The 18,208-nt window shown below is 37.3% G+C and overlaps 2 protein-coding genes across 2 annotated transcripts in view; one reads left to right on the top strand and one right to left on the bottom strand.

Moving 5' to 3' along the window:
* Window positions 1-11,211: 11,211 nt before the first annotated feature.
* Window positions 11,212-15,955, top strand: LOC132644901 (uncharacterized). Its single transcript, XM_060361565.1, has 9 exons — window positions 11,212-11,357; window positions 11,434-11,499; window positions 11,642-11,941; window positions 12,048-12,267; window positions 12,420-12,477; window positions 14,646-14,732; window positions 14,815-14,949; window positions 15,097-15,232; window positions 15,452-15,955. Exons 1-9 carry the CDS (start codon window positions 11,284-11,286, stop codon window positions 15,681-15,683), a joined length of 1,308 nt encoding a protein of 435 aa, XP_060217548.1. The 5' UTR covers window positions 11,212-11,283; the 3' UTR covers window positions 15,684-15,955.
* A 525-nt stretch (window positions 15,956-16,480) lies between these two features.
* Window positions 16,481-18,208, bottom strand: part of LOC132644903 (autophagy-related protein 8i) — a 37,896-nt gene continuing 36,168 nt past the window's right edge. The window contains exons 4-5 of the mRNA XM_060361567.1: window positions 16,836-16,954; window positions 16,481-16,737 (exon numbers count right to left, since the gene is read on the bottom strand). Coding sequence (XP_060217550.1) covers window positions 16,643-16,737; window positions 16,836-16,954 — 214 coding nt within the window. The 3' untranslated portion in view covers window positions 16,481-16,642. The remainder of the gene's footprint in view (window positions 16,738-16,835; window positions 16,955-18,208) is intronic.

Raw genomic sequence — 18,208 nt, 5'->3', positions numbered from 1 at the left:
TACACTTAAATAGAGATTTTCAAGAATACTTACAAGGTAATTTCAGGACTTAATCTTTATCTATTGTGTACAAATTGGTATAGAGAAGATGATTTAGCATAGAAGTTATAAATTAATTTAGGTATCAAATAGAATATATACTTGGAGCACCTTTTACGTGAGAAATATAGGCACCATGTAAAAACTCATCTTTTGGAGTCTACTTAAGGAATTAATCTGTGATGCACATTTAGTTTAGAGGCAGCAACGTGAATATTAGTAGCAGCAACGTGATTTCCTTTTTAAGGAAGAAAAATATAATTCATTTCAAGAACAATATTCGGGTTTTGTTCATCGCTTTAAATCTCGTTGTTCCGTCTTATCGTGTTGTTGAATCCGGACTTTCTTCGAAGTAAAGTAAGTTGGAAGAAGATTATTTCTTATCACATAAGGTAAGAATTATCCTCTTCTAAGTATATTTAAATTCATTGAAGTCATAGCTAAATCGTGGGACGAGAAATACGAAAATTATACCGTAAATCGTATATGATGTTGATGTTGGCTTATGGGCTGTTTGTGGACTGCTTTGAAGGCGTTCTTGAGCTATTTATGTCTAGAATTGTTGGAACATATTTTATTATATTGTTGTTGTAATTTTGGTTGGTGTTTTACATGTTTATGAAGAAGGAGAAGTTATACGGCATAATGGTATATTGTGTATATAGGGGCTGTTCCGATCATATTCTTGAATTGTTAATGATGGATCTCCTTAAGAAATGACTTAATTATATGGTTGTTGGTGTTGTTGTTTAGGATTTGGCCGAGTTAAATTCTCGGGGTTTGTTGAATATATAAAGGAAATGTTGTCCGAATTTCTATAAATGATGTGCTAGCTTAGGATTGGATTCCTAAGTACCTTTAGCTAATGTTTGGTACTTACCGACGTTGTTGTAGATCTTGGGAAGCCTGAGACTTAGGTTTGGATTAGCTTAAGAAGCGGACAAGGTATGTCCAGGGGTACGGCGGGGCCCTTATAGATCTTCTGATATAGACTTATGCATATACAGGGGTACGGCGGGGCCCTGTCCCGTCATATTTCACTTTTATATTCTTAGAGGTCTGTAGACATATGTGGGTTGTATATGGGTTATGGTCAGCTGTGTCGATATGATTTGTCTGGAGTATTTCCATATATAGTGGCAACCATGTCGGCTTGCATATTATGTCGTGTCTTGGTTAGCTATGACTCCTCAGGAGACAGGTTATTATGATATATGACATTATGAATCTTTCGGTTGTTTTTGCAAGTTTCCATACCGTCCTTAGTTTCAGTTTTATTATATTTAGCAGGTATGTATACGGGTGTCCAGTTCGGGCACTAGTCATGGCCCATGGGGTTGGGTCGTGACAAAAGTGGTATCAGAGTAGTTCATCCTCGGAGTGTCTACAGACCGTGTCTAGCAGAGTCTTGTTTATCGGTGTGTTGTGCACCACATCTATAAACAGGAAGCTACAGGACATTTCGGATGTTACTTTTCCTTCTTACTCTAGATCGTGCGATAGAGCCAAGAGATAGGAAATGATATCCCTTATATACTGACCTTTGATTTCAGCAGGATAGTGGTGTCGACAAGAGAAGGTAAATAATGCTACTGGGAGTTATAGAGTCTAATATTTAATTGAGGTTATGTATCAGAATTTGTATATACAGAATGGCGAATGCTCATCATCAAGGTTAGTAATTGTAATATAGTAAGGAAAAGGATTGAATGTATATATATTGATGATAAGTTCAGTTACAAGGTGTGAACAGAAGGAGCTAAAGGAAACAGTAAAAAGATAAGTAACGATAAGCAGGGTATATGTTAGATATGGTATGAATGTTGCAGGTATGATTGAAATGCAGCTAAAGATTAAAAGGGGAAGTAAACATAAAAGTATAACAGGTACAGTTTGAGTTGGACATACGAGGTAAGTTCATCATTTTCATACTATTGTTGGTATTGGGAGCCCTGTGTGGCTATGATATGCTATATATATATATGTTGGCCCTGTGAGGCATTGTTGGTATTTCCTGCGTGCAGGTTTTGGGGTAGCAAGAGATACAGAGGAAACTCTGCCAAAAATTTTCCTAGAACTAAAAAGAGAATGAGATATAAGTTCGTAATATTCTTGAAAGGTCGTGTCAATAGTAATGATAGGATTTTACTAAGTGGTGAGTACAGCTCACTTCGAGAAATAAGTTAACTGTTGAATTGATGGTAATAATAATTATGAGGTCGATATCAATATGGTAAAAAGGAAATGCTAGGACAATTTGGAAGGGTTTGTGATAATAAGAGATGATTTAGAAAAGGCTGGCAAATCTTAATAGGGTGTTATATTGAGGTATCAACTGAATTGACAAACAGGGATAAATTACGACGAGTTTATAGTTAGAAGAAGTAATAGAATGATTGAGACAAGAGTACAGAGGAAGAAGAATTGTGACGAATATGAATATGTTGATAAGACAGCTTGTGAGGTATTAAGGATAAGATTGACCAGAAAGGGTAAAAGGTTAAGAAGTGTTACACTATAGGATTGATTACGAACAGGATATAATGTGAATATAATAAGGATTGTTATGAAAATGAGTAAAGCCTAGTGAGGAAGTGAATAAAAGATATGACGTGATCTTTATGACTAAAGTATAAAGGCGAATTATAGAACGAATAAGAAAGACTTATAAAGTTCTTCTATAGGGAAAGTTCAGAATAAAGATTATGTGATAATGGAAATAATAGTGAGCACAAGAGAAGGAGTTAATTGAAAGAAGGAGATAAGAAGAAAGCGAGATAACAGTGCAGTAATGGGTTATGACATATATAGCCAAGAAAACGAGTAATATAAGTAACAGAACTGTGAAAGACCAAACTATAGAAAAATGAGCAACGAGGTGGAATGAGTGCTAGAAAATGACTGGGATGGTAAGAACAAATAGGGATGAACAGAATACATTTTGAAAAAGAGAAAGGGATTATGCAGAAGTAGTGTTTTCCGAAGGATACAGGGGTGGCATAGGATTCCTCGTGCACAGAATAGAAGATGGACATGGATCGGAGGAGTGGAAAGGAATACCAAAGAAAACACCCAAGATAGACGTAATTAAATGAGTACGAGTGTAAAATAAAAGGGAAATATATAGCTACGAACTTAAAGGTGACAAGGTGATAAGGTACGACCATTATTAAGACGAACTTGATATGATTTTGAGTAAGTTAGAAATCAGTGTTGGGTACACAACAAGGGTAAAAGAGCATAAGGCATAAAGGAGTACTGCGTGTATATGACTTCACCTCGGAAACAATGAAATCCTTAAAGGACAAGGACTGTAGGTTTGAGGAACAAACGATGTATTGTAAATTTATTAGAGGAAACATATGATACAGGTTGGAATAAATATAATGTTACAAGAAAACTTTGGACACTTATCATCGGAATATAAGTGCTACCTAATTGAGAATTTGGAACGACTATAGGTACTAATTAATTACTGATTGGGGGAAGTGGAATGTAGCTTTGGATGAGTTGCTACCTGGGTTGCATTACTCGAGTACAGATGGTCAGATGAGATTTTGTATACATATATAGAAAGGTTCTCGTCGCTTCATGATTTTGTTAAGGTTTTGTACGTGAATAATCAAAGTTATAAATTATAAAGAAAAGACATGGATATGGTACAGTATACCAAGTGAGTTAAAAAAAAAGGATCAGGTGAATTTGAGATTGGAAATAGGGACATAGAGCGGAATATAAACAAATAATGGTATAAGTACACCCTTAAGGGGGGAAACAGGTGAGAGAAGTGAAAATGTAAGATGGAAACGATTGACACTGCAATATATTTGATATGGATGCTTAAACTTCAAGTGAGATCCCTTGCTGAAACAAGTTAGTAAGATCTGAAAGCCAGCAATAAACGGATAGAAGTTAGGATGGTATTTGAGATAAGACCGAGGATCATTTGTAAGATCTTGGATAATATGACATTAAAAAGTGGATGCTTATAAAAAGAAAGAATACGACAGGAGAGTGGTAACGAGTAACTTAAGAGATATTATAAAGGATAGCAATGCTATACTATATTAGAGGCTAAGATGTTGGCAATGGAGTTGTTTGCTAATGATATTGTGACTTATAAGTAGCAAAGGAGAAAGGACAGAAAATCTCCTATAGTAGGATATGAGAAAATCAAAGGGGTGAATAAAGAAAAGGAAAGGAGTATGACAGAATAGGCTACGAGCGAGTTTTAGTGCGGATGAGTTATGTAAAGCAGAATGAACCAGGAGAAGGAAAGGCTATGACTAAGATTGGATATATTTTATACAAATTGTACAAGAATAGTTATGCAACCTACGAATATTTGTATGCTAAGAATGAGACCAAGTGAGTACTTGATAAGGAGAGTAAGGATTTAGTAATAACAATGCGGTTGTGATATTTTGGGTACATTAAGGAAAGGTGTAAGATGGTTTGAGCCAATTACCGAGATAGAATTAGAACTGAGGAAAAATAGGACATGGTCATAGTTAAGCCCCGATACCGATTGAAAGATACAAGAGGAAAATGCAAAGTAAAGCATAAAGACTAGTGAAGCGAGGCTAAGGTATTTGAGTACCTTCGCATAATCTTGTAAAGATTGCAACATAATGTGTGACAGAAAAACTAAGAGAAAAATTTGAGTAAAGAGGCAATAGAAAAGTTTGAATTAAAGATAAAGAAACGACACGAGATAATATGCCTAAAGTGTTACGATCAGAACAAGCTGGTTACTAGATGACAGTGAATTTATATGTCAAATCAAAAAGTTCTTTCAGCATGATACCGGTTGATGATAGTTAAAGCACAGAGCAGCTATGTAAAGTTATTATATGAGGGAATTCCAGCGCTACTTGATAGCCAACTCTAAAGATTGAGATTAAGAAATAAAAGCAAAGTGACAGTTAAAATCTTTTAAAAAGAAAGTCGAGAAGTGGTACATGATGCTGAAGATTCCAGAATATGGACTGTAACAATAGAGCAATGTAAGGTTATTGAAGTAAAATAATGTTACACCTTAGGAAATTTTGTTTTATTCGTAGAGTCTGCGAAGGGTCTACAGGTTACCGGAGGCATGAAATACTCCAGGGATTGTAAAGTTCAATAAATTGGCGAGGGACGTCTGCGCGTTATAAAATCTTATTTAAAAATAAAGAGGTAAAAAGAAGTGAACGATACATCTTAAGGGAGTAACTATAGAAGAAGAAAGAATCGAGTTATGACTAAGTGCACTATGAATACAAGTCAGAATCAATCAAGTGCCAGTACAACTGAACAGTATGAAGACAAGAGAGAGAGTAACATTTCAGCAGAAGAGCTCGCAATACAACCGTCAACCAACTGGAAATAAAAAGGAAAGTAAAGACAACGACGTGGAATTATTACCTCGAGAGGCAAGTGCAAGAGGAAATATTACGGGAATGGTTACTTAGAGATATAAAATGCCTTATAGTAAATTGAAGGGAATCGACCAATGAAAGAGGCATGTGAAGGGCATAATTCAATAAGAGAACATTTAAGGAAGTATTGGAAGTGCAGACTAGTTTAACATTCGAGGACGAATGTTCCAAAGGGGGGAAGGATGTTATATCCCGTATTTTTGTATGTTGGATTATTCGTAAGCTAATCGACATAAGTTTAAGGACAAGATTACTTTTGAGATATGAGATAAGGACCTTTAATCCCGATTTTAACAATGCACGGTTTGCTTATTAATTACAATTAGTGTAGAAACATTAGTGAAGATTAGGGATTAATTAATTATGATCAGATTATTACGTGGGTCCCACAAAAGAATGATCACCATTAATAAATAATAATGGATAAAGACCAATATTTTGTCCAAGAAGCAGCACGTGGATCTCTAATTTTCATGATAAATTAGGCTACTAATTAACTTAGGTGGCTAGTGGTAGAGTTAGGGAGGGACACTTGTCATCCTCATGATAATTAGGCTTGAGAGGTGGCATTTTAATCAATTAAATATGGAAATAATTTATGGAATTGGACAAAGCAACTTGCTTCAACATTGTTGTTGTATGCATATATTACAATGAAGGAAAAAAACGTACCAGCAAACAAAAGAAAGGGGTCTCACCATGTTTTCTCAATTCAGCAACGTTTTCATTTTGGAATCTTAAGAAGTGTTCAGTTCTTGCTCAAATATAGAAGATGAAAAGAAGCTCAAGAATACACTTAAATAGAGATTTTCAAGAATACTTACAAGGTAATTTCAGGACTTAATCTTTATCTATTGTGTACAAATGGGTATAGAGAAGATGATTTAGTATAGAAGTTATAAATTAATTTAGGTATCGAATAGAATATATACTTGCAGCACCTTTTACGTGAGAAATATAGGCACCATGTAAAAACTCATCTTTTGGAGTCTACTTAAGGAATTAATCTGTGATGCACATTTAGTTTAGAGGCAGCAACGTGAATATTAGTAGCAGCAACGTGATTTCCTTTTTAAGGAAGAAAAATATAATTCATTTCAAGAACAATATTCGGGTTTTGTTCATCGCTTTAAATCTCGTTGTTCTGTCTTATCGTGTTGTTGAATCCGGACTTTCTTCGAAGTAAAGTAAGTTGGAAGAAGATTATTTCTTGTCACATAAGGTAAGAATTATCCTCTTCTAAGTATATTTAAATTCATTGAAGTCATAGCTAAATCGTGGGACGAGAAATACGAAAATTATACCATAAATCGTATATGATGTTGATGTTGGCTTATGGGCTGTTTGTGGACTGATTTGAAGGCGTTCTTGTGCTATTTATGTCTAGAATTGTTGGAACATATTTTATTATATTGTTGTTGTAATTTTGGTTGGTGTTTTACATGTTTATGAAGAAGGAGAAGTTATACGGCATAATGGTATATTGTGTATATAGGGGCTGTTCCGATCATATTCTTGAATTGCTAATGATGGATCTCCTTAAGAAATGACTTAATTATATGGTTGTCGGTGTTGTTGTTGAGGATTTGGCCGAGTTAAATTCTCGGGGTTTGTTGAATATATAAAGGAAATGTTGTCCGAATTTCTATAAATGATGTGCTAGCTTAGGATTGGATTCCTAAGTACCTTTAGCTAATGTTTGGTACTTACTGACGTTGTTGTAGATCTTGGGAAGCCTGAGACTTAGGTTTGGATTAGCTTAAGAAGCGGACAAGGTATGTAAAGCTATCACTTCTTTCTTTTTGGCATGATCTATGTGAGACAAACAGGCGATGAATGTATAAACTCCAAAGAAACTCCTATTCTTAGAGACACTAGGATGGCTAATGTTCTTGATTTCCAGAAGCTATTTTATTATGTCTTGATACGTGTCTATGATTCCTGAAGTTCTATTTGATATAATCCATAGTGACATTCGAAGGGTACTTGACATGATTGTTGTCTTGATTTTCAAATGGTAGTTAATTTCGATCATTCTTTTGAGTCTCAGATAAGACTTAGTTTGCCAATGGTTGCTCACTACTCTGCTCGTGCATGCCTCAATATATCTTTCACCGAGTCCCGGGCTGGGATACGTTTTCGTGCACAGTTTCACTGCATTGTTCACCGAGTCCCTCACTAGAGGGCCGGGATACGGTATATATATATATATATATATATATATATATATATATATATGATGTGATGATGGCGCCGAGCCCCATGATGGGCCGAATATGATATATGATGACTTTATTCACCGAGTCCCATAATGGGCCGGATATGATATATGATATTGATATGCATGATTTACATTTCATAAGGCAAGTGTATTGGTATCTTTGATTGTCATACTTGTCTCCTGTAATCTCTATTTCAGTCATGATCCTCTTTATTGTATTTCATGCTTTATATACTCAGTACATATCTCGTACTGACCCCCTTTCTTCGGGGGGCTGCGTTTCATGCTCGCAGGTACAGATACTCGGTTTGGTGACCCTCCAGCTTAGGACTTCTGCTCAGCTGTTTTGGAGAGCTCCATTGTTCCGGAGCCTAGATTATTTTGGTATAGATCTTCTGATATAGACTTATGCATATCCAGGGGTACGGCGGGGCCTTGTCCCGTCATATTTCACTTTTATATTCTTAGAGGTCTGTAGACATATGTGGGTTGTATATGGGTTATAGTCAGCTGTGGCGATATGATTTGTCTTGAGTATTTCCATATATAGTGGCAACCTTGTCGGCTTGCATATTATGTCGTGCCTTGGTTAGCTGTGACTCCTCAGGAGACAGGTTATTATGATATATGGAATTATGAATCTTTCGGTTGTTTTTACAAGTTTCCATACCGTCCTTAGTTTCAGTTTGATTATATTTAGCAGGTATGTATACGGGTGTCCAGTTCGGGCACTAGTCATGGCCCATGGGGTTGGGTCGTGACAGATAATAACACCGTGCCTATATGGCCGGGCATCACTACTAAGGTGGGCGGCTATGGATAACGATGAAAAATGTTTTTTTATAAAGCTAAGCATGCATGGTATCGCCTTATGAGGCAATCAGATGTACAGGTTATCTTTATCTCATGTTATGTTCCATATTTCTTGTTATGTTCCTGTATTCTATATAGAGGCTTGTAGACAGATGTATGTAGCTAGATGTTCCATAACCTTATCAGTTCATATTGTTGTATAATATTTTGGCGGCCTTGTTGGCTTGTGGTGATGGGCATAGTTGTTGATGATTATGTAGAGATGTGTCGTTATCTTTTGACATATGCCCTTACAGATTATGATGCCCATAAGCTATCTTTGTGGCCCACCTAGAAATGTTTATGAGAAACATGTTTAGAGGTGCTCGATAGGTTAACTCCGGGTTCCTATCATGGCCCCCTAGTTGGGTCGTGACAACTGCTCCACTAGTCTCCTTCCAAGATGAATGACTTCTATAGTTGAGTGCCCCGACATGAATTTGAATTGGTTCTCGAAAATGTATACGCCTCTCCTCACCTTCATCTCCACCGCCCTCTCCTAAGCTTTCATGGTGTGGCTTAACAGCTTGATAATCCTATAGTTATTACAACTCTGAATGTCACCCTTGTTCTTATACAAAGGAATCATTGTTGTTACAGGCTGTGCGTCCACCAAACAGTATATGGGGGAACCTGGTTGAGTATCTGTTCAATGTAGTAAATAAAGAAGGCACTGTTTACTGTAGAAAACTCCTTGCTCAAGGGATTAAAAACCACGATCTACCCCAATAGGATTTCAACTCCACTACACGAGCAACTTCAGATTACAATATATTGTAAGCTAGGAACTAACTCCCATAATCCCTCAACCCTTACAATAGTAGCAACTTAGAAACTAACTCCCATAGTCCCTCAACCTTTGCAATACTCCGATTGTAAATGCCTCCACTTGACTAACTCTAGCCAAGGAAACTAAGGTTGACTACCCCTAGCCAAACCCAACTAATACACCTAAGCTAACTTTGGCTAAGGGTACCACTTAATAGATTGAAAGGTAAACTGCCTAACAACTACTAAGAATTTGAAATACCTACAACAGCTTCCTTTTTGGGAAGAGTAGGTTTACAATTTAGCACAACAGAACAAACACTTACAACAACATAAATAACTTAGACTAAATCTGTATCTGGATCAAGTTCTTCAGTTTTGCAAATGACTTGTTCTTGTGATCACTTGAAATCTTGTGACGACAGCTTTTGTCCAATTTAGATTAGGTTTTTCAAGTGATACACAATATGTGGCAACATGTTGTATATATAGTGGGAGGCATGTGGAATGGATAGAAACCACTCATTCAATATTTGACCTAAAGCATAGGCCAACTCAACTGCTGTACTTGTGTGCAGTGAGTAGCTCGACTTTACAGCTGTCTCTGCTTACCGTGCAAGATGCACAGAGAACATATCACATACCAGGTCTCTATCTAGTTCTGAATCAATTTGACAATCATCAAAACACGATGCACTTGAGCTTATCAATTGTACTCCCCCTTCATTATTCAGACATTTTCACCGTCTTAAAAATGATATTAAACAACTCAGTCAGCCATTCCAGACCTGCCCTACTTGTGCTCTTCCAAAATTCCACCGGGATCTCGTCAGGCCCCGTCGCTCTTCCCCTGCGCATCCTGCGAACAACATTCTTAACCTTCTCAGTCTTTATACTCCTACAGTACCCAAAATCGTGACACCTCTCGGAGTGCTCTAAATCCCCCAACGCTATGTCTCTGTCTCCTTCTATGTTCAAGGGTTTACGGAAGTATGATTGTCATCTCCGTCTAATGAGGGCGTCCTCCATCAGTACTTTGCTGTCCTCGTCTTTGATGCACTTCATTTGATCCAGGTCACATGCCCTTCTATCACTTGCCTTGGTTAGCATGTACAACTTTTTATAGCTGCCTTTGTCCCCTAGTTCTGTATACAAGCATTCAAAAGTCGTCCTTTTTGCTACCATAATCGATAGCTTTGCCTCCTTCCTCGCCATCATATATCTTTCCTTGTTTGTCCGCTTCTCCTCCTCATCTGTGTTTTCTATTAACTTTTCATACGTCACCTTATTTGCTTCCACCTTACCTTGGACTTCTTCATTGCATCACCAGTCCCCCGGGACGACTACTTCTCGAGAACCCTAACACCTCTCTAGCTGCTTCTCTAACGCAACTGACCGCCCTATCCCACATATTGTTCGCATCCCCACTGCTTTCCCAAGCCCCCATGGCCATCAACTTCTCCCCGATCTCCTGGGCATTTATCAGTCAAACTCTCCCGTTTGACTATTGGCTGGTCATCCACGATCCTCTTCCTCCTCTTTCTCTTGGTATCCAGATCCATCACCAAGAACTCATGTTGGGTCGTAAGGTTCTCACTGTGCATAACCATGCAGTCCTTACAAAGACCTCTATCATCTTTCCTCAATCGTTCCCATTCCCGAAGCCAAAACCTCCGTGCACATCGTCGTAACCCTCGGGATTGACAAGAAAGGGAGCATTTAACTAGTAATTTTCACTCATCGTGTCAAAAACTACATAGGGCGATTAACACTTTTGTTTTCCCGATGATGAAGTGGTAACATCTTAAATACAGATTCTTACAGAGTTTTATACTTAATTTTATCAATTTAAAGTTAAATAATTAAATTTTATCATAATTAATTAATTTAATAAAGTAAAAAATTTGCTAATATTCTCCACTGGTAAATCTACAATAAGGCTCGTGTGGCTGCAGCAGGGTTTAAGCCGGGCAGGGGAAGAAAATGGGTGCGCGCTGCAACTTCTGGCTTCCCAAAAAGAAGAGATTTTGCGCAAACACCCCTCTCGGTGATTCACAGTAAGTCCCTTTGTGCCCTAAAAGTTTTTACTTTCATCATTTCAATGAAAACTTTATTTTGATTTCAATACTTCAGGTTTTGCGGAAACCATACTCAAAGATCTGATGGACAATGGATTCCTTGCCCTATCCACCCTTCTCAGTAATTCCCCTCATCCTCCTTGTACACATGATGCTCACGTTTGTTAATTTAATTTTTTGTTACTCCTTATGTCTCAATTTATGTGACACTGTTCGGATCAAGCAGTTTAAGTTTAATTTTGTTATTTGCTATTTTATTATAGCTCTGTGCTGGAAGAGAATCTCCAAAGTCACCTTAAGAGGTGTCCCTTTTTCAAACAAGCTCAATCTTTATCGCTTCAGCCTTTTTACAAAGAGGGCATCAATACTGGAAAAGAAGAAGAAGGGGAACAGAACTTTAGTTCAGAGATGAAGAGAAATGCTGTTCATGCAATGACCCTTATTCAGTTCTCCCAATTGATCAACAAAATCAAGTCTGTTCATGCTTCAATATGTAACGACATTCGTGATTCTTTCAAGATTCCACAAGCTTGTGACATTTGGACTAATCGACAAGTCGACCGGTGTTCTACTATCGTACTCTTTCGTATGTGTTATGTGCATTTTATGTTCTCCTTAATCCACTGTTATCTCATTTTCAAACCCTATTTTGTTTTTGTTTTTTTTCAGGGGTTTACCATTTCAAGAAAAACATGTAATGCAGCAAGCCTCAATTCTGGGGAATCTAGAAGAATTAGGTGTTCTGAAAAGTTGTGGGGATGATGATGATGATGATGTTCCTGCAGTTGTTGAATTTGGAGCAGGAAGAGGGTACTTGACGCAAGTTCTGGCGGATTGTTACAGGATTAAGAAGATTTTATTGGTTGAACGAAAATCATACAAGCTCAAGGTTAGGCTAAATTCCAAAACACTAGAGAAGTATCAAGATCAGGCCTTTTCCGGCTTTTATTTGTCTCTTTTGGTTTTTTCCACTTTGTTTTGTCATTAGAATATTATATCTATCAGATACTCAGGTGTTTATGATTCATGTATTTTGTATAGGCTGATCGGAGTCTACGACAGAAAGAGAGTGTTACGCTAGAGCGGTTGAGAATAGACAGTAAGGCTTTATTAACCTTTCACTTTAACTAATCAAAAGATTGACCTATTCTTTGATATGAACAGTTTCTTTTCTGCTCCTCTTTATCCATTTTGATCTTTTGGTAGTTTTCTTAAGATTTACTGGCGATGCTATATAAGTTCACATGAGTTCCTTTTCACGTTACCACTTTTGCAATGATTATATGTCAAGTCGACACAAGTTTTTAGTTCTCTCTTCTTTTGCAATGAGCATCTATTGTTAGCCTTTTGATTTAGTATAGTAGATTTTAGTCTATAAATGATTGTTATGCTGCATTATGCTGGATGATTTTCACAGGAAAAAAGATGTGAATTTGGGTGTTCAGTTTTGGTATATAAGGTCATTCTTGTACTTGTGTATGATTTGCCTGCAATACTGAGGTGTTTTGAGGAAAGAGCTGTCATCAAGTTGTGATGCCTATCTTGTATGACTGGTTCATTAAATTGCAGCTTCTATTGCAGTAGCTGTGTTGTGTCTTCTTCAAATTGTTCGTGTATTTAATCCCCTGCAATTTTAGTTGTGATGCCTATGTAGTATGACTGGTTCATTTAAATTGCAGCTTGACTTTTATTGCAGTTTCATATGATAGCCAACTGAATAACTCTTGCGCTACTCGAATGAATTAAGTAATTTCCTGCGACATGATGGAGGGTGCATAAAGGTCAACAGATATAGGGAGATAAATGGGTAGACTATGAACCACTTATCACCCAGTTGGAATTTAGTATACTTGTCTGTCACCCATTTACTCATCTTGCAACCTTCACGGGATCATTCCTATATGTCTATGCAATGGCAATATATTGGCTCCACAATAGTGATAGATTTTGGAGTCCCAAAATGAAAGCCATGGAGCTGACAAGAAATTGAAATACTTTTCGATCAACGAGGCATGTTTACAGCATCAGTTTGCCAATGAAAACAAGAATTAGGTAATTTAAAGATGACGAAATCAACATCATCATTGTTAAGCACTAGCAAATAGCAATCAGCATACAATGTAAGGAGACTTAAACTAATCATGCTGCTCGACTCATTAGATGATGATGTGGAGAAGTTTATGACCAAGTTACCTGATGTTTTATTTTATTTTATGATAACCAAATTAGCTGATGTCACTGCGCATTGTCGTCAAACGGCTATTAACAAGTTTAAGGAAAATAATTAGTATTCCATTCAGACTTCAGATAAAAAGTCACATCTATACAGAATCTTGAAAATAGTTGAATAGCCTCGCACAAAAATGGAAATAACATATTGGTGATGCTGTTATGGGGATGAGAAAAATTTAATGCTAGAGGTGTTTTTGACAATAAAATTGCTGAAACATTTCAGGTGATTGTGGATTTTTGGCATTTTTAACTGTTCTGTATCTTCTAGTTGGAATATACACTTCAACATAGTCTGCAAATCTAGGATTGATGCATTAATTTAGCCATGGGAATTTACACCTGGATCAAGAATTGGAAAAGGCTGACATTGGATGCATTTCTTTTGTATAGGATAAAGTTTCGACTTCTTAATATTTGTGTCTAATCAAATCAGATACCTAATTTGAGATGGCAGAACCCTTGATCCTTTTTTTTCCCCTTCTGGGATGAAGTATTAAAAAGTAGGAAGACTTGAAGGGCTTGATGCGAAAGCAAGCCTTCCTAGTTTCCAGTTTTTTGGATTGCCCATTCTAGCAGTTATTAAACTTATAGTCCTAAGCAAATCCATTATTCTTTAATCAGACCAAACATAAAAATAGCAAGGAGTATATAAGTGTTATCAAACACAGGCACAATAACATCACAAACATCATTTACTGAAATCACAGCTAGAAAGACTTTTTTCCAAGTGCTTCATGTCACTATTTATATGCTTCCGAGTGTTTTTAGACAGAACGACATGATAATAAGTGTTTCCTGTGAAATAGACTGCAAAGCTCTCGGAATATTGCTAGTAACTAGAGTTGAAACGAGGAGAGACTGAAAAAGTGATCGAGTAAGGAAAAACTAGAAGGTGTCTTATGTTTTTGTTGTGTGTAATGCAATTCTATGGAAAACGCTTGACTATTGTTAGAGCCAAAGGAGTAGTCTTTCTGCACAACATTTCATGGTTTCTGTACTTTATTACTTAGAATTAGCTGTTTTAACCATTTGCAGTTGAGGACCTAAAATTGAATGCTGTTGAGAGTTTACAAGGAGTTCCTTATCTAGCAACTGGCAAACATCTTTGTGGACCTGCTACAGGTACTTCTTTTCTTTCTGCTTTTAGAATAAGAACATAGATAGTATTACTTTACAAGCTAATACAGTAAGCAATTTGATGCAGATATGACTTTAAGATGTTGCATCAGCAAACAATGCGATCAACATAATGATGCTCCTTCTGAATTGAGTTGCCACCTGATTGGCCTAGCTATAGCTACTTGCTGCCATCATCTTTGTCAGTGGAAGCATTACATAAGTAATCCACCTTCTGCTGCTCTCCTCTCATGCTACTTGCTATTGCACATATCAGTTTTTGACCCTGTTTTAGTTTCTGTTCAAAAAATGCCCTTTCATTAGCATTACTTTGGACTTGCTGAAAATTCATGAATGATGCCTACCTCAGATAAGCGATACATGTTGGATTTGGGAATCGGTAAGGATGATTTCAATGCCATAACATGGTTTACCAGCTGGGCCGTTGATGCTGATCATGGTTCAAATCTTGGTGGCACTGATTGGTCTTTTGATCTACAGATCAGGTATGATCTTTCTATCTGTAGTATTAAGAGGTATGGTCTTTCTATCTCAGGGTCAGGCGCCAATGAGTATTCAGAGGTATGGTCTTTCTTCACTAGTTCAATGTGCTTGTTGGCGCTGGACCTTGAGATGTGGATCTTCCAAGGCCACATTAGCACGGCTTACTCCTCACGTTCGAAACGCCTTCGTGATCCTAAAATGTCTGTCTGTATGGTTCACAGGGAAAACGAGCATGTAGAATCAGGTCTAAATACATATGATGAAGTCAAAGACATGGTGAAGAATATGAAGGCTGTGGATAGAGCCGTTGTAGGATTGATGTGCAAGGATATAGTAGATGTTGGGAGGTTTATGTGGCTCAAGGAACATGGACTTGAATGTGAGCTTGTCAAGTATGTCCCGTCAAATATCTCTCCAGAAAACCGTCTGTTGGTTGCTAAGCAGAAAAGTTGAGTGTTAACGCGCTGCTGCACACCATATCCTCAGATACTTAGGTTTCTCAGTCCTGTAACTCTAATCCACAATTTGATTATGTGTTCTGGATATTAGCTCCTTTCAGTAGATGTGTCTTAGAGGCTCATATTGTTTTGATATTTTGTCCCAGTTTAGGCAAAAGAAAAAACATGCAATTCTTTTGTTGTTTAGATGGAGGACCAAAGCCAGTACTCCTGAAATCGTGCCCTAGTGCTAACGGACAAGGCTAAATGTGAGTGTCCAATTCATAATTGTTGAATTCTACTACCTCAATCTCCTTTATCAAACTAAAGTAGAGTAAATTCATAATTGTTGAATTCTACTACCTCAATTTCCTTTGTCAAACTAAAGTAAGAAGAAATATTATGTCTTCACAGTAGTCACCAACCTCTTTTACTCTGTCAACATATAAAACTACGTACTTGGCAATCTTCTCCATCAAATCTCCAGCTGCTTTTGCCTCACCAATTGGTATATAAACATGGCCCGAATTGGTTTCTAACGCCTACTCAAATATCTGCTGTTTTGTTTTTACCTGGAGATAGTTGTTTTGCTTTTCAATTCAATGGATTAATATGATTTATCTCCAATTACGAGCTCTGTTTTTCTTTTATTCGTTTGCGAAGAATGGAACTTGAGAGCTAGGGAAATTCAACTGTTCAAAGGCAATAGCCTAACCCCTAACTTACTAAAATCTTTGTATTCTTTATTTCTTCTCAAAGGAGGTTTACTAAGATCGCCATTTTACTATAACCTATCACTCAACAATCAGAACGTCAAGTCTGAAACCCGATAGATTTAACATTTGAATTTCCATCATGTATTCAGTTGACAATATAGACATATCCCAGTGCAAGAATTTACGGGATGAACAACCGTGCATGCCAGACATGCAATACAGAAACCAGATACATATTTCAATTCACAATGTCAACTTTCTAAGAGGGACCAAAGGTTTTCTGACTGCTGTAGCACATGTAGAGGAACCCATCTTTATCCTTGGAAGAATCATACACGGTCTCAATCAAGCTTGCTGCAGCAAAAGAAAATCCATACGAGATCAGTAATGGAGCAAATATGCCTTGTAATGGTGTATAACAGGTGCATCAAATGACGAACTAGGGGTTTTACTTGTTTGAGGCAAGGAGTTATTCACAAACACGAAGAGAGCTTTCCCAGGATCCAGATGGAGCCTGCCACTCAGAATGTGGATAAATTGGCCAACGGACATATCACGGGGTACCAGGTATCTGTGTCCAAGAAAGATAAGAATTAAAAAGAAAATGAAAGAGGAACATATGGAAATATTAATACGAGGGCTAGAATAGGACTACATGATCGTACAGGAGCTTTTTTTTTTTGTGTGTGGCCCGGGGGGGGGGGGGGGGGTGAGGGTAAGTGAGAGAAACCAGTGGGTTTTCCAATCTCTGTTTGTTCATATTACAACATTGAATCAAACTACAACCTCCAAGTAACTGGAATCAAATTCCAAAACAGGACCTACGGAGAAGCAGTGAATACAAGGCAAAAGCTTTCAATTGCACGACGAATAAATGTGAAGCCCTAAAATACTATTTGAAGTAGGGGATGGTAGAAGAATCATTTTTATGCAGGATGCCTGGATAATACATTCTCCACTAGAAGAGAAGTTCCTACACTTGTCAAGTGTGTTACACATATTTGTTACCATAGCTCAACGTAGATGACACAATGTGTGTGAAGCAAGCTTCAAAAGGTGCTGTTATGATTGGGCTCTGAAAGGATGACCCATTACAGAATGGGTGGGAAGAAAGCTTCAGAAGGCGCTGTTTGGGAGAGTGAGAGGATGACTCAGTTTTTGAAAGATGTGGAGGAACTCTAGATACTGTCAGAGGAGGCTCCACAATCTTTGATATCGACATTTCAAGGAAGTGGTATATTTACTACTCTCTCCGTCTATGTGATACTCTACCCTTTTTAGTTCGTTCCAAAAAGAATGACATCTTTACATATTTAGTAACAATTCAATTTTAAACTTCTCATTTTACCCTTAATGAGATAGATTATTTCAAACTACCAGTTTTAAAAGTCCTTTTTTTCCTCTTAAATTTCATGTCCGATCAAACACCTTCACATAAATAGGGACCGAGGGAGTATGCAATCAAACCTATCTGTCAAGTGGCAATACCTCACAATAGCCAATGAAAATTAGTTGGGAAACTAGCTTCCTATAAAGTCACACAATTTTATTAGAAGTACCAAGAGGGTATAGAATATCTACAAGAGAGAGTTTCAGATTCCTACTAGTTCCCTATAAGGTTGCACTCTTCAGTTGGGTTATATTACTCAAGAATACATGCAAAGAAGGCAATGCGGATTTGCAGTAGATGATGCACGTAGGAAGGAGATTGAAAATGATAATCACTCTTTCCGCACTACTTGGTTGTGACTTGTGACAACTGTTGAATTTTGACGCTACATATTTGGGTGAAAATGGTAATATCAGAGACTGTAAAAGAAACTTT

The sequence above is a fragment of the Lycium barbarum genome, chromosome 6 (assembly GCF_019175385.1).
Source record: "Lycium barbarum isolate Lr01 chromosome 6, ASM1917538v2, whole genome shotgun sequence".
In the NCBI taxonomy this organism is placed as follows: Eukaryota; Viridiplantae; Streptophyta; class Magnoliopsida; order Solanales; family Solanaceae; genus Lycium; species Lycium barbarum.
This window is presented reverse-complemented; position numbering and strand designations above follow the sequence as displayed.

Excerpts from the sequence above, each read along its gene's own strand:
- LOC132644901 (XM_060361565.1), top strand. The coding sequence starts at position 11,284 with ATGGGTGCGCGCTGCAACTTCTGGCTTCCCAAAAAGAAGAGATTTTGC. Across the intron at positions 11,500-11,641 it reads TGCCCTATCCACCCTTCTCA|CTCTGTGCTGGAAGAGAATC; the intron begins GTAATTCCCCTC and ends ATTTTATTATAG. Across the intron at positions 14,950-15,096 it reads TCAGTGGAAGCATTACATAA|ATAAGCGATACATGTTGGAT; the intron begins GTAATCCACCTT and ends TGCCTACCTCAG.